General features: G+C 26.1%; 1 protein-coding gene across 4 annotated transcripts in view; it reads left to right on the top strand.

Annotated features, from left to right (window-relative positions):
• Positions 1 to 18,002, top strand: part of LOC105254982 (sex-regulated protein janus-A-like) — an 89,175-nt gene extending 71,173 nt beyond the window's left edge. For 2 of the 4 annotated variants that reach the window (XM_025409927.1, XM_025409925.1), the window contains exons 3-4: positions 10,522 to 10,649; positions 17,792 to 18,001. In XM_025409927.1, coding sequence (XP_025265712.1) covers positions 10,522 to 10,649; positions 17,792 to 17,884 — 221 coding nt within the window. In that variant the 3' untranslated portion in view covers positions 17,885 to 18,001. Of the gene's footprint in view, positions 1 to 10,521; positions 10,650 to 17,791 lie in introns of all 4 variants that reach the window. The other 2 variants (XM_025409926.1, XM_025409924.1) reach the window with 2 other exon arrangements.
• Positions 18,003 to 23,649: the final 5,647 nt, after the last annotated feature.

The following is a 23,649-nucleotide window of genomic DNA, read 5'->3' as shown; positions in this document are numbered from 1 at the left end:
TTGGCGATACTATCTAATCTAATATGTTTATAGTATATACATATATATATATATACACAAAATAGAGATATCATATTATCCGTATATGAAGAAGAGAGTGGTAAATGGTATGTGTGGAGTATAACGTATAGAATATGATAGGGATGATAAAAATATGATATAGTGACAAGGGTAGATTCGAGTAACGCGTATGTATTAGTTACTTGTCCTTACTCAAAGATCTCATGTAATTAGTATACATAGTATGCACTGTGCATATCTGCTTTTATTATACATCACCCCTAATTATTAATAATTCATCTTTTTTCCAGTCTCACTATATTCTATTCCACATATATCATCTATTATCTCTTTCTTCTTACGTTAATGGTATCTCCACTCATTTCACTTTAGATAAAATTACAGTCGTTGACATATTATAAAAAGTTCAAAACGACTAACCCAAAGTGATAAAGTTATAATGTTTGGAAAAGTCGCAAGAAGGAATATAAGAATGCAATAAAAAATAGAGGATTTCATTAAAAAAAAATGGTGAAAAAATTTGAATTTGATTTAAAAAGAGTGATTTTGTCCGGATAAAACCACCTAGATCCAATTGATAAAACGGTAAATAGATCTTTTTAAACCCTACAACTTTGGTCTGAAACATGTTTTATCAAACATATAGTTTTCGAAATATTTCGCCATCCCAATATTTTTTTATATATCCTATACATATAATTCATGAAGCTATTTTATTTAATTGTCTTCGCTATTTGAAATAAAATAATTTTATTTGATATTTGACTATAAATTGATGTTACATTTTATATATTCAAGATCAAACTCAAATCTTTTGAAATTTTTTTTCGTATTTTTATGGCAAATTTGAAGATTGTTTTGCTTTTTAATTCACAAAATTATGCCTTTGTAAAATCTTCGTTTAATTAAGATGTTTTTAATTTTACCTTAAAATCAAAATTGAGCTTTAAATCAGAATATATTTATTCATGAATATATTTATTGAAAGTAACTCAATGTCTTTTGAAATTCTGATAGCTCTTTTGGTTAAATTATATCAGTGTGAAACATTAATTTTTTCATTAGACTTTTAATGATTTTATTCATTTGCATAAAACTTCTAAGAGAGTCATTAAAATTCACATAAAAGGTGAGTAAAATTTTAATTACAAATTTGATAATTGGAATTTCTATCTACTTGTCGTGAGTTATTTTAATGATTTCATAAACGAACGCGGTTTTCTGTTTCACGGAAAATAGGCTATGTCTAACAATCGTGACGACTAACTTACGCAAAAACAAAAGCGAAGACCGATAGAACGTCAATCTTGTCGGAGTTTCATGATTCTAGTTCGCACTAGCATCCTGCAACTTAGAAAGTTTATTTCATAGCTTTTGACTTTCAAAACGAATATTTCAATTGTATACATATCTGTATATTGAAAACTTCGGAACTAGTAAAATCGATGAACGATGAACATATTTTCAACCTACTATAGGTTATCGGATATATATGCTTTTTTTTAACTTTTTTTTTTAACTTTTTATCTTTGTTGAATATTTATACGTTTCGAGCTTTTTTCTTGTTATATTAAAAGATTTTTAATTACAAATTTAAAATATGTGTTAAATTCAATTTTTTTCACGAATATAAAGATTAAACAAGTTTCCATATTTAAAAAAAATTATTCTTTTCTAATAAAGCTTTTCATTTATATATTTCTTTTGATTATATTTCTTTAAATATTTGATATCGCGTATTTTTTAATTTAATATATGCATATATGCGCACATGTTGCGTATGGTTTGAGTGAATATTTAAGATCTTTGGAGAGAACTTAATGAAAACCCGAGGCTTTGCGACGATGCTTCTTTTGTTTAACTGCGAATTAATATTAAACATTTTTTCTTTTTCTAATGAGATCATATATTTTTGCAGTACATTAGAAAAATAAAAAAATTAATATCGATGTTTCTATTGTTGAACAACCTGTATTCTTTACAATCAATTGTAACAAAATCAATGATGATATTCTTTTTTCAATTTCTTCTAGAGCTTAGCGTTAAAACCAAATAAATAATGCCGATTTTATAGTCGACAAGTCTTTTATTAATTATAAATTATAAATTATAAAAATTGTGTTTTTTTCACACGAATTTAATGTAGAAATTTTTCTCGAAACTTTAGTTTATCATATTAGATAAAAATCCATTCGTCTGAAAATTTAAATAATTGAATGAATGATTTCTTCTTTTAACTTATGACAAATATTTTATTAATATTAATTAAATATGATAAATGGTAATTAAATACACTAATTAATAAAAAATGATAATCTGATATACAAAGCTAAGAAAGATTCTAAAAATTTTTAATGAATATAAATAACACCATAAATAAGAATATTTTATATCTCCAAATTATTTTAGCATATAATTTTTATTCTATAATTTTTTTAAACTTTATCGTAATCTTTTTTTAGGTCATTTATTCAACATATTATTATATGATATTCTTATAACTTTAATAACTGTAATTTTTTGATGATTATTTCTTATAGGGATTACTTCCCGATTTCAATAATTCTCATATATGTTATCAAAGACATCATTTTATGAAAGATTTAGTCGACGATCGTTTATTAAATAGTTATAAACAAAAAATGTCTAATGAATAATATGCTATTTCCTAATGAATAATATGTTATTATGCCACCGTATTATTTCACTTTGACTCTCGCTGAGAGTGAACTTCGCTTTGCAATCTTGTAAAGTACGTAGTCTGTATACGGTATACAGTGTCAAATTATATATTATTCATATATTATTAAATATATATTATTAAATCGTTTTTATGTTTACAATTTTTAATAAATAGATAATTTTTTAATTAATAACAGCGACTAAACCCTTCACAATATTACTCAGATGACCTTGTATGTGATAACATATATGAAAATTATGTGAAATGGAAAATGGTTACTAAATAATTATCAAATGATATTCTAAATCTTAGGTTAAGTTTTTATTCATCAATATATCTTATATAATTAGAAAATGTGATTATTTCTGCTTGAACATCAGTGTGTTAAATGGAGCATAGTATAATTCTTTTATTTAATTTTTAAGACAAATGATCACAAAATCTCATAAATTTCTTATTGTTTTATAACATGGTAATTATATCTAAAAACTGTATCTCGTGAGACGATCATTATGTATTTTAAGCTCTGATCTTTTTATGATATTTACTTTGCGAGTACTTGCCGCAAATACATATTATCGCGAAAGTTTAAACGGTCATTAAATTTTTTCAATTTGTTGCAAAATGTTCTTTGACTAATCTATAAATAAGACAGACTTGTGATTTTTGCTACTAATAAACTGTACTTACGTTGAAATCAATTTTATTACATTTATGCGAGATGTAATACGCCAAATTGATTTTAATCGCCAGTTTTTTCTATGCCTCCACACACACGAACGAGCACCTTACAGATTTGAGCAAATCATATAGAATATTCAAGATTTGTTTTTGAGATTAATTGAATTTCAGCGCAATCAATGTGTTAAATGTGCTTTTGGATGATAAAGTTCTTTGTGAAAATAATAAAATATTTTTTGTCATTTATGGCATACATACAGCTGAATAGAGATAAATAAATGATATCAAACGCATATGTATTCTAAATGTCATCCATTATTTGCCGATCTTTTAATTTTTGAATAATAAGAATTGTCTATAATAATAATGATATTTATAAGTAATAATTTAAAATAAGAGGAAGAAGAAAGATATAAAAGATAATTTGTAAAAGGCGAATATGTATTTTTATCTCTAAATATATTATTAAATATACGACAATTAAATAAATCATTTTTTAATATTAATAATGATATATATAATATTAATAATATTAATAATAATAATATAATTATATATATATATATATATATATATATATATATAAATGGATCAAAAAAATTTAATTAAAATTAACACAAAGTACATAAATGGTCTAAATGATAAATCAATAATGATAATAAAGTAGGCTTTTAGATCATGTAAAGCGCAGGTGGTAATGCGTGACAAATAATTCTATAATTTTTTTAAAAAATTCTATAATTTTTAAAAAACAAATGTTTCATTCCCTTTCGGACTCTCCTCAGTGTGACATAATAACTAACTATAACATATCTATAATTATCTATATCTATAACTATATAACTAACTAATATATAACATATGAAAGAAATACAAAAATAAATAAATGAAAAGAAGCCATACAGGTTATATACAGCAGTAAGTGAATAAACAGTTTGAATAAACAGGAGGATATAGAGCTCCGCAGTAAAGCCTACCATTCCCTCTTAAAGAAATGTGAATTAATAGTAATCTTAATTTCTCAGCAGCAGTTAGAGATCTGGCACAAAATCATTGGTTCAATTTACATAGAATAACTGAATTTGTTGTTACTTCAAACAATCCGTGCATTGTTTCAATGAAGCATTTTTCTTGCTAAAGTTAATTCTAATAAATATTTCAAAGTAAATATTGAAAAGAAAGAAAAAATCGAAAAATATTTCAAATGATGTTGATTTTACCTCGCACGTTATCAATACATGAGAGAATTCATATTTTTTTTGCATTACTCCAAACATAGATGATTTTGTATATAAGCACATGTTTAATAGAAATCTATCTATAATTCAGGTTTCTGGTCACAGTTTTTGCTTACTACTAATTCATTATCAATCGTCAATTATCAGTTCAACAATCTAAAAAATTTTAAATCTAAAAATTTAAATTTTTATTTTACAATTTAATATGAACTTCAGGCTTAGTTATCTTTCGAAATTTATGATTATTATAATTATATATATATATATATATATATATATATATATATAGAGAGAGAGAGAGAGAGAGAGAGAGAGAGAGAGCATACCGTATTTAATTTAATTCAAATTTTTTCTCTCTGCCTGTGCTCGCTTCTGGTTGACATTATTGTGTTTTTCAAAAGAAAAAATTCAAAATATTATATAAAATATGTTAATATATTTTGAATTTATTCTACATTGTTATTTTTTTTCTTTTTAACATATTATATAAAGTATTAAAAATATTTCTGTCAACAACTATAATCAGTATATATTTGCTCTCTTGGTTCCAAAGCTTTCCATCCAGTCGGGGAGAAACTTACGCAAACTGATTAACTCTGCTTCCCTGTACCAGAAGTCTATACACTGTTCTCCTTTCCTCTGTATATATCTGCAAGCGTATATATTGTTTGTGCGTATATATCTGTATACATCATATGTTGTATCAGCTACATAATGTTTACTTTACGTCAAATTGTGTTTTGCACTTAGTGCGTTACCGGCCCTTGCTTTTAGTGCCCACTGAGAGGTATATTTTATGTGTATGTGTATCATTGATGTTATTAATTTCTATACCCGATTATTGTATAATAAATAAATTTAAATATATATCAATTCATGCAGGACTCAGTATTAACTCTAACGAAATGTTGCTTCATTGAAAAGTATTTCAAATAACAATCGTAATTTTTTTTTTAATATATAAATTATTTATTTTCTATATAATGTTTTATATATATATATATATATATATATATATATATATATTTTATATTTTGTATGATCTCTCTTTTTTCCAATATTAAGAAAAATAATATTTAATTATAAAACTAATGTCTGCATACGCATCTTACTTGGATATTTATTTGTTTTTTGTTTTTTTACAAAAGAAGAATCTTTTTATAATATAATTTGAGAAAGCCTGTATTATCATAATTCTTTCTAAAAAATCGACAAAATGGCCATAGCTTATAGAACATCATTTTGTTTAAAATTCATTATTCTCTATTTTTTAGTAGTTGTGAAATATTGTATTGACATTGTATATCGCAAGATCGTTTTCGTCAATATTAAGTTTCCTCTCTTCTAATAGTTTACTTATCGTTCTGTCAGTAAACTTCTCAATAATGTTAGCAATTGATAGCCGATGAAACAAGCATCAAACATTGACAAAAGATTTCGAAGGGCATATAATCTATTTAATTAATTTTATTAAGCTTATATGTTTGTACTCTATTTAAATGTACTAAAAACAATTGACTGTTCTCAAAATATTTCTGCACGGAAAATTTTTTCATATACGTGCGAAAGTTGCGAATTACAAATTAAATAAGAGTATATAATTCTCTAAGTTTCACTTTACATACACATGAATTTATATTTAAGTAGATTATGAATAAATTGAATAGACTTGCTAAACTTTTACATTCAATCTCCTATAAGAAAGATACATAACATTTTTTCGTGAATAACAAAATTGAATTTCATATAACGCGAAGAAAAAAGATATATATTGAACACTCTCTTCTTTTACTATTTTTCTTGTACAATAAATAAAAAATATTTTATGTAAAATGTATATAATATATTCCCAATTAATTTTGTTAAAAATTGTTTAGTTCAGTATTTTATCATTAAATATTTCAGAGCATACATATATGCATTCGTATTATTACACTATTTCCAAGTATAAATTATTATATGTAAAAATAAATAACATATTTTACATACATGATGACATACATACATTTAGATTTTCGCTAGAGAATAATAGTAAGCATCTATTTAAGAAATCTTTCAGATAAAATAATCAATAATATACTTTAGCGCATGACACAAAAATCAGTTTAGCAATAAACTATATTGTGATAGAATAATGCCTTTTCTCTTTGCCCACGTTAAAAGATATTTTCTTCATTTGCACTGATTTTCACGCCTTGATCTCCAATCATTTTTCCATTATCCCGCCTTTACGCACGCTTCCGAGGATATTTTGCGCGTACAATCTTTAACCTTCACCTTTTGTCCTTGATTCTTGTGCCTTGAACTTCGAAGGGAGAATTCTTAATGGGTTACACATAGACTCGGAAGGACGAGAGTTATGCGCTTTTCCGTAACAGTTAAAGATTCATGAATCTCGGGATAGAAACAAAACAGTCTGTTTTATCTTAGGCTTTATCGACTTTTACATTTCCTCTTTTTTTAGGAAAGAACTCGATTCTTATCATCTGTTTGTGTCCGTGAACATTAAAAAAAACTTGTTAAAATAATTCGTGATGATTTCGTAAATCCATTTAATATTTAATATCTAATATTTAAAAGTTTCAAAAAATGTTTAAAATTTTATTATTTTAAATTTTAAAATAATAATCATTTGTATATAATTTATCTATAATTTTTCATTTTTATTTGTATATTTTAATCAGTCGTAATTATATAATCATAAGTTCTGTAAGAGAAAACCAGAATGAAAAAATTTTTGGTCTCTTTATTTCCATTTTTTTATGTAATAATTTCTTATTTATATAAAAGTATTTATAATTTTGACTTTAAAAAATTTTGTTATTTTGGCGATTCATTTTTAGCGATCTGAAAAATCCTTAAATTTGAATTAACATATTGGAAAGTATTTGCTAGACTTTTAATATATATGTAATTCATAATTTTTCTGCAATGCACACCCTATATTTATATTAATTATAATTATTTTATTAATTATATAATCATCATTAAATATAATAAATTTTTTTAAGTTTAGCACACTTTTATTTGATTACAACGAAATTTTCAAATCTCATTATTATCGCACGTATGATAATTATAACATAGTGAAATACATTAAAATTACTCTTTTTCAATTTTAACCGTAAATTTCTTAAAATAAAAATTATGACATAATAGAACAATTTGGATTTAAAATACTATTTATAGAAAACTACATGAAATGATCATCCACTTTCTTGTGTTCGAACAAAAATTATGTTTTGTTAAACTGTATAATTAATTTATAATCGCATAAGTTATAAAATTAATTGATAATTGTGTACGAAATGAAAGAGAATATTTAAATACAATATTCTATTATAGAATAGATATAGTTCTAATGAACACTAAGAAAAGTATTAAAACACCGTTTATGTTACTTTATTAATTGTTATGTCTGAAAAGAATTTATGTTAAAAGAATCGTATAGCGCATATAATTTCTGTTTCCACTTATTTTATATCTCGTTTTTCGTCATTCTGCTTTTCAAAAGACTCTTTTTTTATAATTCTGTACGAAATGTTTTATCCGGAATATCACTTGTCTCGAGGCAACAACGTGATCAATTCAGTCCTCGTGTTGCTTGTTGCGAAACAAGCTTATTGAAGTAAAAGTGGAGACTTTTCGTTTACCAAAGCAACCAAATAAGAGGGAAGAAATATTCATGGAAGAAAATAAGAAATATTCATATTTTGTAGTCTTTTATGCACTTCGCGTATCTAACAATATAATAATGATTGTAAATCACTATCTTTAAAAGTGAGGTTCTTTGAAGTTGTTTTCAGAAAACTCATGAATCGTTTTTTTAGAAAGAAATTTTCTTGACTTTAAAATTCTCCTCTAAAGATTTATTTTGCATACTTTTGTCATTTTTTACCGATCTTGATATTTTTAGTATTATTGACATCTATAAAGTATGAAATAAATTTTTTAAATGTATTAAGATAAGAAATGATCATATTTTCGGCTTTCTGTGGAACAGAAAACTCGTCAGAAAATTTCTAGGAAATAATATTTGTGAAACTATCGCGCATAAATTTAATTGAAATTTTCGCCGGCCATCATATCTTATAAGCATAAAGAGCATTTTAGCTAAATAATGCACATTTTGCATAACGTATTTTATTATATGTGATGTATTTTTCATCAGAAAAATATTCGTCCCTTTTCCGACTATTTCGCTCTCTGGAATACACGTTTAGCGTGTTAATACGATATATAAAGCACGATAGCGCGCATTTTAAAGAAAGATTTTTCACATGCCATATACGCCCACGTAGCGCACGTTTTTCTCGACGCATATGCATAAATGAATCAATATTAAATCTTTTCTTTCAACTTTCTTTTTTCGTCTTTCGAACGGATGTACAAATGGCAATTTGATTGATTTTCGATACTCAACGCGCGTGCGGATTTTCCAACATTTGCCGAGAAAGACGTGCTATTTGCGATAATATCGATCGTATAAAGATCCTCGGGACGGGAATTGTAATTAGTAGTCGAGATGCATTCCAACTCCCGGCTATTTATACGCGAACACGAACGAGTCTGCAAGCATTAAGGAGTAGACGTAGGACACGGAAATCGCACAAGGCAGATATCTCATGTCGATAAGAAATAGGAATAACGAGAGATATACTGATATAAGGATTTTTATTTATAACCTAATTTTTTAATTCTGGTTTCAAAGAATTCGTTATTCAAATGCATCTCGCTATTATGAAGCATTTCTTGAAAAAATACCAATTATGTATTTTAATTGTACTATGTAATGTAAATTTATATAATTATAATTACAAATAAAATTTATAATCTAATAATATAATTTTAGTATATATGCATATATATAATGTTGAAATTATTTTGTGCTTTAATTTAACTAATTAGAAAGAAAATGTAAAAAGCCTTAAGGGGTCAAGCCTAATCATAAAAGTGAAAAAAATTCATTTTTAGGTTTTTACATTTTTTGCAGTATATCTAAAACATATTGAAAATATTTTCTAAAAATTTCAGTTTTATCGGATGGAAATTGACGAAGTTATAAGTGTATATGAAGCGCCAGAAAGGATGATTTCATTTAAACACGACTATAAAGCTTTTTTTTCATCTGATGACTATCAAGCCAATAAAATTTAAATTAAATATACTAAAATTATATATTTCGGGTCCGGAATAGATGATTCTATGTAAGTTAAAAACATCTACATTTTATTTAAGCGTAAACTTGATACAAAATTTCAAACGCGTGTTACTCGAAATCACTTTTTCAAAGTCGGTGAGCAAGATATTTCGAAAAGCGTTCCATCGATTTGCTTGAAATTTTACAGGTTTCTCCTACACATAAAACACTAGTAAATGAACAAAAGATTTTTTATTAATAAACACTTTTATTTTAATAAAAAAAAGAACGATTTTTAAGTCGAAAAAGAATATCTTACAATTAGTGTTAAATGATTGCTATTTTGTTCCAAAAAACAATTTTTCGATTAACTCTTTGTTCATCTACTGGACAATTTTCTACATTAACTATATTTTATCGAATTTTTGATATCAGATGAATCAGCTTCGAATAGCACTGTTCACTCCGCGCAGCGCTTTTTAAAAAACAATATCCGAAAAAATAGGTATAACTTTTATATTTTTCAATATTTTATTGGAAAAAATAACATTCTTAATATTTGCACTTTTAAATAAAAATTTTATTTGTAAAAAAAAATAATTATTACAGTTTTTAAAAAAATTCCCAAAAATCATTTTTTTCGGCCAGTTGACTAGGCATTACCCCTTAAAAGTCTTAAAATAAAATTTAAAATTTAATATATATTTATTAAGATATGCAATATATAAATGTTATATATCTTTTTTTTTATATTTTAGCTAATATATTCGATAAGGTTGATGGAGAAATCAAGAAACTCGTTGGTTTGCGGGCTAATTGCGTTGGTGGTGGAAGAATTGAGCATGATCCTGATGAAAAAACTATCAAAGTTTATGGATATTCGCAAGTAAGTCCCAGGATTTATTGAAATATTTTCATTTTAAATTATTTTTACGAATTTCTAATTAATTTAATAAATATAAAAATTGTATATATATATGTATAATTTGTATATATATATATATATACAGGGTGAGGCATCTAAAACAGGCCACCTGAATAACTCCGTTGGTAAGCCGAATACAAAAAAATTGTTCAGACAAAAGTTGTATGGTTTCAAGGGGGACATATGATGGTGTCATTAGTTTAATCTTGAAGAGCCATCCGAAGGTCACGTGAAGGTCAGCTCCAACTTTTTAAATGGGACACCTTATATGCTTTTGCATATTCTTGTAGCTCATCTCAAGAGCTTTCCAAAACACTATAATTAAGTTAGTTTTCATTAAGTACTTTCCAAGTTATGAGGCTTGAAATCATTTTTTAATTTTACATAAACCGTAAAATATCTAGTAAACCATTCATTTTTCGATTATCTTACCTTGATACTTTTATGTACAAAATAATGAGAGGAATCAATTGGTGTAAAGAAAACACATAGTTGTTTCTAAGAAAAAATATGGAATTTGCAATTAACAATTCCATATTTTTTGTTAAAAACAACTGTATGTTTTCTTTACACCGATTGATTTCTCTCATTATTTTGTACATAAAAGTATTAAGGTAAAATAATCGAAAAATGAATATTTTACAAGATATTTTACGGTTTATGTAAAATTAAAAAATGATTTCAAGCCTCATAACTTGGAAAGTACTCAATGAAAACTAACATAATTGTAGTGTTTTGGAAAGCTCTTGAGATGAGCTACAAGAATATGCAAAAGCATATAAGGTGTCCCATTTAAAAAGTGGGAGCTGACCTTCACGTGACCTTCGAGTGGCTCTTCAAGATTAAACTAATGACACCATCATATGTCCCCCTTGAAACCATACAACTTTTGTCTGAACAATTTTTTTGTATTCGGCTTACCAACGGAGTTATTCAGGTGGCCTGTTTTAGATGCCTCACCCTGTATATATATATATATATATATATATATATATATATATATATATTATTCAATCAACAAAAATTTCACAACAGAAGTAAATGATTCACAAAAAATAAACGATTATTTATGCAGCGCAATATTCCATTAGAAATAACTATTCTTATAGTTATTTTTAATGGAATATTGCGCTGCATAAATAATTATTTATTTTTCGTGAATCATTTACTTCTGCTAAAATTTTTGTTGATTGAACTTATATTTTATCTGTCAAAATAAATAATATTAATAATTTATCAACATCAGACTGTGATCTATGTCTAAATAATATTTTAAATACACAATTTTGTATTGCATCACAATACATAACGGCATAGATATTTTTACTTCATATTTTTGCTTATCACAAGTTTTACGCCTCCGCAGCATCAAACTTTAGCAGATTAAATTTGCCTTGTCCGAAAGTATCTCACGCAATCGAATAGAAAGTTTTATGTGTTCTATCAGCGAGTTATACGTAGATAAAAGAACACCTAGCGTTCTTATTTCTAATATTTTTATATTACATTATATAAATGCAATTAAACAAATATATAATAAAAAAATACTTATAATAAAAAAAATTATTTAAACAGAATATTACCCATACGGAAAATAATTGGTATTAGATATCCACTAGATATCCTTCATGAGCATTAAGAATATCCATGAATACAAAAAAACATATTTGTTAATAGTCATCAGATGCTGTAGATATGTCCAAATGTTCGTAATTCGAAGTTTCATAGATATCTACAGAATATGTAAATCAATCTATATAAATATCCACTGAACATTATACGGATATCCTGTAGATATCCGTATAATGTTCAGTGGATATTTATATAGATACATTCATTAATATAAATACATTTACTATTATGTATTAATATTTATTTTTGCATAGATATTTATTCTATCTTCTATGATACATATATGACGAAAGTTGCCATAAAAAATAATTAACCTGCAGTTAATTTTTAGAATTCTGAGGCTCCTCTTACAAAAGATAGAAGAGATACGGCTATAACAGTCTTCGAACTAATGCGCTCTTTGACCGATAAGCCATGACTCGTGGGGCCTGTGCCGCGACCTTATATACATATACTGTCTTAGGGCCTATCCAGACAAACTTGCATAGGTGCATATGCATAACATAAGACCATATGGACCAATGAGCATCGAGTATTAAATCGCTATATTGACTTACATAACATAATACTCGATGCTCATTGGGCCATATGGTCTTATGTTATGCATATGCACCTATGCAAGTTTGTCTGGATAGGCCCTTAAATGGGTCTTACTTTCGGATTAAGCGTTTTCCTTTTCGCCACCTAGCAGCAAGATATGAAACTCGTGGAAATCCATTGGAATATCCATTGGATATCTTTGGTAGCTACTTAATGAATATACACTCAGACTCAAAAAAACGGGCTATTAAATTTTAGCAAAATTTTTTAACATCTTTTAATGGCAACAAATCAGCAAAAATCACCGTATTGATATAAAATAAAGTTCAAGTTAAACAGTCCTCTTAAAAACTAAAAAAAAAAAAACAAATTTGAGTTACAAAAAATGTTTTACAAAATGAATACTGAAGATAGACTTTGAGAAATAGAAAACAATTTTTTTTTAAACTGCTGCATTGTTCAGGAAAATCGGCTTCCTGTTACAAAAATGTTTTTAAGCTTATTTATTTTTTAACAAATTCATATTTTTATAAATTTTATACGACCTTTTTTGATAAAGTTATATTATTTTAAAGAAAATGTTACAAAATGAAACTTTCCTTATAAAATCTACAATTCAGAAACAAATTATCATGGAAAACTTTTTCAAAAAGGAAATTAAAGTGTTACTTGATCCAAGATGCTTCACATAGAGATAGACGGTCAGATTTAAATCTTTCCCCAAAACGATATAACTTTGATCAAAAAAGATCGTAGAAAATTGATTAAAATATGACTTTATTAAAAAATGAATGAGCTTTTTTAAAAACTCATATAATTTTATACCAGGAAACAAAAATTTTTGTAAAATTTTTGTACTAGTTAAAAAAATATTTGTTTTCCATTTCTCAAAGTCTATCTTTAACGACCGTCATTTTGAAATATTTTTTGTAAAATATTTTTTGTAATTCAAATTTATGTTTTTGCTTTTTAAAAGAAATGTTCAAGCTCTATTTGTTTCATCTTCTAATACGATGATTTTTCGTTGATTTACTGTTATTGAAAATGTTAAAAAATTGTGCTAAAATTTAGTTTATTAGATATCTATTAGATAAATTTTTCCGTGTGGGTAATAACATTTCATTGTTTTTAAATTTCAACTAAGTTTAAAGAGCACACATACTTTTAAATAAAATTAATGATTTAATGTTGAAGCATTTATCTTATTGAAAAGTATCGCAAAAATTTTATTATTTTACATAATTTGCCATGGAAAGTTCTGCGAAGCGTATAAGTGCCAGAAATCTCGAAGCTCTGCTCGATCTGATTGACCTTTAAGTGTAAAATTATAATTGCATTTACACAACTCAGAAACATTCATTGTCTAATACTTTCGTAGCGTTCCTAGATCTTATTGAGCGATTTTATTTTTTCATTTTTTAAAGTAAGCAATATGAATTAATTATTATTCTCGCAAGCAATATGAATTAATTATTATGGACGTCTAAAAATATCTAATTTTTATATTGCACATACACACATATACATATAATTCATCTATGCTATACTAGACTAGCACTATACTAGTATTGTTCTTTTATTTATCAATTTTCTTATACTTTTATTTGAAATAAAACTTTCTTGAGGAACTTTTATAACAACATAGTATCTTTTACTAAAACTTTTAGTAAAAGAGCCTTTTAACATTTAACATTTAACTATTATTACGATTAAATTTTAAATGGATTCTTTGGTTTTGTTTTATTTATTATGACAAAAGAATATATATTATTATAATTAAAAATATAATTACTTTAATCAATATTTAAAAAATAAATTTTATTTAAATTTTGCAAATTGTTCTTAAATATAGTATAAATTTTATTATTGTATGTATTTAATTAGTAATTTTTGTTATTAAATCACAGCTTGTATAAATAAAAATAATCAGACTATTTTTTAACAAATCAATAATCTATTTAACAAATATAATTGCAAAGTTGTTTCTAAATAAATGAAGAAATATATGAAGCTAAATATTTATATTATCTTGAAAGAAATATTTTATATGGATAGCGTTTATAACGAATCAATATTTTATAAAGGAGTGGAAGCATTTTATATCACTCACCGAGAGTTTAAATCGGAATTCGCCATCCACCTTAAAAAGTGAATAATTTGTATTACGAAAGGCGAGCAAAAGATTGATAGGGAATATTTTTACACCGATTAAAAGATTAAAGAGATTAGAAGAGAGATTTGAATATTAAAAAAAAGAAGATATGAGAGAAAAATACGAGAGAATATATATTGTAAGCTTGAAGGCTGCTCTCCTTGAATCTAATAATGTTGCAGAGAAAAAAACAAGTAAGAGTTAACGGTCCGAATGATAATAACTCAAATTAATAAAAGAAAGATTTAGGACCGTAGCATAGGACCGTAGCATACGAAATAACAAATCAAAAAACAATTCCAAGACAGAAACCTCGTATATTAATAGGCTAGTTTAATGAGTAAAATTGTTTGTCAAAGAAAAAATTCAAATAACAAATTGCAAATAGACAAACGTACGTTTCAATCCTATACATATCCTTTTCAATGTCTTAACAATTCAAAACAATATAGTATAACGCAAACAATTACAAAAGCGAGCGCTATAATCTAACAAAAAAGATCAGATGGACATTTAGAATGGTTAAAAATTTTTAAAAAAACGCAAGAACAATGGTTGAAAATAAACGTGGTCAAAAATGGTCAGAAACGCAATGTCAGTAACGCATGTATAAGTAAAATTAATGAAATGTTAAAAATATATGGCTATACAATGCTATAAAGAAGGCACAGCTCATTTCGCTATCAAAATTATAAACGCTATATAAGAAATTGGAAAGAGAATGTGTCTCGTTTCAATCCTTCGAATCCGTCCGAAAATAAAAATTACACGTTGTCCAAAGAAATAAGATAGATCGTAGTGATAGTATAAAATTTAAAAATTATAATCCAATGATGTAAATATGGAAATCCGTCTAAAATCCAATCTCTCAAAGCGCATCAAAGAAAATGATTTGAAATTAACGGATAACGAGGTGGCAGCTGGCCTATAAGCAAAAATCAGACTGATGCCTTGTCTCGATCTCCCTTGTTATCATATTCCTTCGTCACATCCTTTTCGTCTTGACTTTCTCGACCTGATTTTTGCTTATAGGCCAGCTGCCACCTCGTTATTCGTTAATTTTAAATCATTTTCTTCCACGCGCCTTAAGAGATTGGATTTTAGAGGGATTTCCATATTTTACATCATTAGACTATAATTTTCAAAAATTTTATCACTACGACTCTTATTTCTTTGGACAACGTGTAATTTTTATTTTTGGACGGATTCAACGAGGAATTAAAACGAGACATGTTCTCTTTCCGATTTCTTGTATAGCGTTTATAATTTTGATAGCGAGGTGAGCTGTGCCTTCCTTATAGCATTGTAAAGCCATACATTTTTAACATTTAAATTTTTCTTATGCATGCGTTACTGTTTCTGATCGTGTAATACTGTTTTTAATCGCGTTTATTTTCGATCATTGTTCTTGCGTCTTTTAAAAAATGTTTAACCGTTCTAAATATCCATCTAACCTTCTTTGTTAGATTATAGCGCTCGCTTTTGTAATTGTTTCGTCATACTATTGTTTTGAATTGTTAAGACAGTGAAAAGATCTGTATAGGATTGAAACGTACGTTTGTCTATTTGCAATTTGTTATTTGAATTTTTTCTCAGACAAACAATTTTACTCATTAAACTAGCCTATTAATATACGAGGTTTCTGTCTTTGAATTGTTTTTTGATTTGTTATTTCGTACTTACACCCTATGCCACGGTCCAAGCCTTTTTCTTTTATTAATTTGAGTTGTAGAGAAAGTTGAAGAGATTTTAATTCTATTTTGAATATTTCATATATCATTTTTCATGTATTATTTCGTGTATTGTTTATTCATTACTACAAACAATAAATATGTATTTTGATTATCAATTTCTTTAAAAATATTCCGGAACTTGTGAAAATGGAATGATTTTATTAGTAACAGTTAAATAAAAAGGACTAATATGAAGAATGATATTATTCTAGAGAAAATTTAATGAAAAATGCCGAGTGTTGTTTTATCAATATCTAATGGTATCAAATATGTATTTTATAGACAGATTTATAATTGTATAAATTATAAAATAAATATTGTATAATTGATAATATCATTTATAATATTCTATAATTGATAATCATTCACGTATCACACGACTCTTATCTAATATATTTTTTGTTAATATAGAATGATTTTTGATATTTCAATCTGTATCTTTTAATCTATTATATGTACAATTTTATTATTATTTTATATGTACAATTTTATTATTATTATTACATAAATACAGATTTATATTGAGATATATTCATCTTTGCTAAACAATATCCAAAAGACGACATCTCGAAACATTTTCAGTTTAACATTTTCATTCCAAAAACAGCTTCGGGATATCTTCTGATCTTTTGGATATGTACGCTGTCTGAGTTATTATTTTTAATGCACTATTTTTTACTCTCAACGTTTGCTTTTATTCACTTCTAAAAAATTTTTTATTTTGATACAAAAGTCTACATCTAAAAATTTTTATTTTCCTTCTTTTTACATTTTCCTTTTACTTTTCGTGCGCATTATATCAGCTCAATCAGCTATAATCAGCTCAAAAGTTAAGCTTCTTTTTTTTTCAAGCTGAAAATATAATATAAAATTTATTTTCTCACTCACACTGGCGCGCACGCGCGCACATACACACACGCACACGCACAATTTATTATTTTAGGACAAATTTTGTTGTATAAAGATTTGACAATATTATATATTAATTTTAACTAAATAATTCTATATTAATCTATATCTATATTAATTATTAATTTATTTTACAGGGATTTGGTAAAGCTGATCATCAAGTGTCAGTTGAGTTACTGAAGAAAAAATATCCCGATTATAACATTACATGCTCAGACGAAGGTTACTAATCAACAAATAAACTATAGCTTATATTCTTTTTGCTTGCTTTTCTTCAATTTAACGGATATAAAAATTAAAACGCTTTGCTTTGTATATTATTTATAAAATGTATATACATATTTGAATAAAATTAAATGTGCTCTAATCATCTACAAATTTTATAAAATATATAATATATTAAAATATAAAACGTGTCTAGCGCAAGAGTTCAAGCATAATAATGATATGATGTTATTTGTCAGTATATTACACCTGTGTAACGTATATTTACAGTATGAGTATATTCGAAAGATATCATGTGCTGTGTGGGCAGTGAAAATGCAACATACTTTTTGTTTCAATAAATACAATTAAACGCAATATAAAGAAAAGTTTTCGCATTGCTCTTGCTAAAATATACTTTTTATTCTACATAATATTATTGGTAACATAACTATAAGTGTTGGTAATGTACCGACGCTTTTAGTTATATTCAAGTAAGGGCGTCTCCATCATAGTTCGGCTGCGACTCCAGTATCCTCTTAATCTTGATTATTTTAATTTTATTCATTCTTTTGACATTACTTTCTGATCAATTGCGCTTTTTTTATTTAGTCTAATCATTAAGTTCTGTTATTTTATCTTTTAAGCTTTTATTTCATGGTGTTTCTGTATAATATTTTTATATTCCAATATACATATACATACATATATATACCCACATAGCACATTATACTAAAAAATAACGAAAAGATGTCCTTTTTAAGTTATCTTTTCGAGAAAACGAAAAGATATCTATAAAGACATCTTTTTGGTTTGTCGAAAAAGATGACATAAAAAAGACATAATAGTATGTAGCACATGTGTTTTCGCTTGCCGCTACGCGGTCATTCTTAACTTATTTCGTATTTAATATTTATCACGAAATGTATATAAAGAACTAGTAATTAATATAAGATCTGAAGCATATTCTTGTTTTTTACGAGCAGTAATGCTACAAAGAGGATACTGATCACATGTATCAATCAGAGAGAGCCGCATTGCCACATATACATGTGCTACGTAGAATTATTGTATGCGTGTGAGCCGCATCAGTTTCCTGACATTACTGTTTATTAGTTTAATTTGACAAATTGAATTTAAAATAATTTATTTAATAATCTGAATTTCTTGTTGGGATTCAAAATATTAAACAGATTATTAGAAATTAGGTGGATAAATGGGAAAAATAATTCATTTATTGCGTGTATTGAAGTATTCCTATTACCAAGAGTAGATAATCTATAGAATAAATCAAGTCATCTTTTAGTCATTATATGGACGAGACAAAAAGTGACTCAATTCGGGTCATGAGACGGCTTTTAGCCATTTTTCCGTCGACTTAACGATGTCAATAAAAGATGTCTGTGACAAAAATATGTTCAGTAATACTTTAGATGACTCGGTATTGCAGTTTTCTATTATTTTTGTAACCGAGACGTAACAATCAATTATTTTAGGTAAACGATAAAGACAATTACATCAATTATTTTAACCGAGTTTTCAAATTTTGTCTCCACAAGATACTATTAAAAATCGATTTTTCACCGTCGAGATACTATTAAAACCCAATGGTGATCTTACGGGATTTAGCGTGACTGAAAAAAATTTGCAACGTGCTACTGTAGGTAAATCTTTGCATTGATGATAATAAAATAATGATTTGATATAATAAATTGTTCATTTTGTTATTCTTGAGATAGGTATATAAAAGATTTATACATTTTTGATAATAAAATGGCTGTATGATCTAAAATACTTGTATGATTTAAATAGTTCTTGTAATTATCTTCAATCAGAGAGAAGACTGAGAGGTGTCATGGCCCGCTTTTATTTATTTTTTTTTTTTTTTATTGAGCAAAAGGCAAGCTTTGGCGGAACGCCATACAGCTAAATACATGTAAGATATATCGTCTGTTGGTAAAAATTATCCCTAGATAAGCATATTGGAGTCGTATGTTAGACTATTTGAGTATTATCGTAACTTATATAATTAAAACTAAAAAAAAATATAAATATAATTAAAACTAAAAAAAAAAATATTCTTTTAACAGTCATAATATCAAAATCATAATCATAATCATAAGTTTTTAGAAAACGACTAGAAAAACAATCAGATAAAATTAATCGTGTTTTCCAATAGCTTAAATTATTAGCGTTATGTTTAGAAATATATATATATATTTTATATAAAGGAAGAGATATTTAAAATATTTTGCAACATCTATATTTTTCGAATATATATATATATATATATATATATATATATATATATATATATATATATATATATATATATATATATATATATATATATTCGAAAAATATAGATGTTGCAAAATATTTTAAATATCTCTTCCTTTATATAAAATATAAAGAATTTATATGTTCTATTCTAATATAGTCAACATTATTATATACTTTTATTATAATTTTCTTACCAGTATAATATTTTTATGCTTAATATTTTATATAATATAATGTACTAAATTATAAAATTTAATATACAAAATATTACAAAATAGTATTATTATTAATAAATAGATTGCACACTGTCTTTTAGTTTCTAATTATTTTCAATCATTATGCATTTCTATCCAATAGAAATCTCCTCTTCTTCGAGTTCTTGGATTATTATGGTTTATTGTATTCTTTTGTGTTAAAATTATAAAAATTATCATCATTTGTGTCATGCTTATTCCTTCCTATGAAGTCCATCGAAATACTTTCTATTTGTTCTCAGGTATAGATATTCAAATCACTGTAGTTGCCTTTTTCTCGATTATTCCCTTTTTCTTTCATTTTATTTAAAAATATTAATATAATTAATATAACAAATATTTAAATAATTTTGGTATTTCTCTTAGTCTGACATTTCCCCTTCGACATGTCCGGCATAGATGACGCTATCAATAACTACGATCGGTATTCATTTCACTCACTTTTATATTTAAGATCATACTTAAAATTATCTTAAATATAAGAAAAGTCTATACGAATATCGGTGTATGTTACCGCCGGCATAGCTCTCAGGCTCATTAAAATACTCAAACCTCCTCAGCCGGCAAATGCCTTCCTTAAGATGGAGATATCATCGAGAAGGCAAAATTTTTCATTTTCTTTCACTACAGAATTTAATACAAAAAGTTAATGTAAAATATAATATTATATAATTTGAAATGTAATAGAAAATAAATTAACAATCCTTTTTTTTTTACGTGGGGAAAAAAAACTCTCTTAGAAAATACTCAAAAAATATTGATCCCTTAAAAATTCTTAATATTAATAATATAATTATTGAGATATTTATTAATTTGTTTTCCCTAATATTATTTAAACCTACGTTTCCTGATTCTTTAAAAGATACATAATATAATATAAAATCAGCTAAATTAATCACATAATAACCCTAACAATCCTTTACTTTTTGAAAGGAAAATTAAAAAATCTTAATGATCACCTAATAGCCCTAACAATCCTATTTCTCGATTAAATGAAATTATTCGAGGAAAGCCTATCTCTAATCACGTATACTTTAATTACGTGCTCTAATTACATTCTCTAACCGCATGCCCTAACCGCGTGAATAAATGTCCGACATTACGTACTATTGTACGTAAAGCTTTTCTTCAGGCCAGTTGAACTTACTTTTCATTGATCCTGGCCACTTTCTCGCTCGATCTCTAATCAGAGATCGAAAAAGGAGATAAACACTCCTTCTTTTGCCGATTAATTACCGGCAAATGAGCGTAAATATTTCACGCTCATCGTAACGATCGCTCGATTTTACAATCGTTTCTTAAATATTTGAATATAACTTTATTTTAACTCAAATAAAGCCAAATTACTACAAATTTCTATATACTATATTTTCTAATAAAATATAAAATTCATGTATGTGTATAACTTTTATGATATTACAAATTATTTACTTAATTAATCGTTTGGCTTTATTTTAAGTTAAAGTAAAATTTAAAAACAATATCTACAAACAAATTCTACAATGGATGAGCTATGATATAAGAAATTAGAATAAAATAAGTGCGCGTTATAAGAATAAAGTAGTATCAAAAATTGATAAAATTGTTAAAATTATTAATGCGTGCTCTTGATTTAATAAACTAGTCAAGACTTTATAAAAAAAATTTTCTTTTCTTGATTCTCTTTTTTAAATTAATACTTCAATATATTTTCGCAATAGATGCAAAGCATTTCGAAAGAATTTATTAAAAGTTATTTAATTTAATCTATCCTAGCTCATCCATTTTAAGGGAACGGACTTACTCTACAATTCACAATCTACAATCTACAATCTACAATCTACAATCTACAATCTACAATCTACAATCTACATCTACAATCTCTACGAATCCGTTACCTTAAAGTTAAATAAAAGTTAAATAAAAGTTTTTCTCACTCACCAACACTGATGCGCAACAGCGGAGTTATATTTATCGAAGCTACGTTGTCTGTAACATACAAATATAAAATTCATTTATATTAATGCTCACAAAATGCAATCAATATTTCGAAAAATTTTTATCGCGCGGAATTTTATATCCGATGTGTAAAATAATAAGCAGAGATAAACACGTGTGGAAAATTTTTATAAAATTTTAAAACTGTTTTTTAAGAAAGTTTTTTAAAAAGTTTTATATAACTTTTATAAAAATCTTTCTCTCTAATTTTCTCTTTAATTCATTTAAATAATAAGATCGAATTATTATGCGTACGATTTATAACAATTGATATACAAATAATAAATATTCACCATCAAGTTGCTCCGCCGATGCAAGATGCCTCTCCCAGACCTCCTCCTCCTCTCATGTTGTTGACGCGCGATACTTTCAACGGCACTCCCGCACTCACGAGCGATATTTTTATATCGCTATTTTCGTTATTTTACGCGCGATACTGAACGGCACTCACGCACTATTTCGATTAAATGCGATTAAAAATTTTATGTTTGATCGCGCGATGTATATACTTAATATGTATATACCTTTAACGGCACTCCCTAATATGTATATACCTAACGCGACGCGTTAACGAAGCGCTTGCCGTCCGCGGCACGTTGACGGCACCGACGACGCGAAAAGGTACTTAGCTTCCCTTTCAGGCACCTTAAGATTTATCATAAATAGAAAAATTTAAGATAAATCTCAAGACACCATCCAAGTACTAAGCCCTCCCACCACGACAAGGTGTACCCCATGGGAGGGTTATATTATATATAATTTTATATATAATATAATATATATAATTTGGAATTTATTTTGTATATAGTATATAAACTTAAATTTACATAACAAGAACGTAAAACAAAATCACTAGGGTGATACTGTTTATGTTAGATACTATATTGTTGTGAAAAAAAAAGAGGAGGAAAAGAAAATATTAATTTTTTTTAAATAAAAAATTTAATTAATTAGAAAATTAATTAGCGACATGAAACGATATCTTTATCGAATCGCAATTATTCATTACTTCGAACAAAAATTGAAACATGGGATACGTAAAAGGGATAAGAGAATTAATTATATTATGATATCGATCATTGATGCTTATTATAATATTTCTTTAATAATATTAGAATTAACTACATTTTGATCAATGCTTTAAATATTTTTTTTATTAATTAAATCTTTGTTAATTAAACAATATAATTAAACAATATAAGTTATGTATGACAACATGTAATTATTTAATCTTTTAATCTTACGATACATTAATACGTAAAATATTTTAACAATAA

Source organism: Camponotus floridanus, unplaced genomic scaffold (genome assembly GCF_003227725.1).
Source record: "Camponotus floridanus strain SB8 unplaced genomic scaffold, Cflo_v7.5 scaffold29, whole genome shotgun sequence".
NCBI lineage: Eukaryota > Metazoa > Arthropoda > Insecta > Hymenoptera > Formicidae > Camponotus > Camponotus floridanus.
The sequence above is the reverse complement of the archived record's forward strand: the minus strand, read 5'-3'. Positions and strand labels throughout refer to the sequence as shown.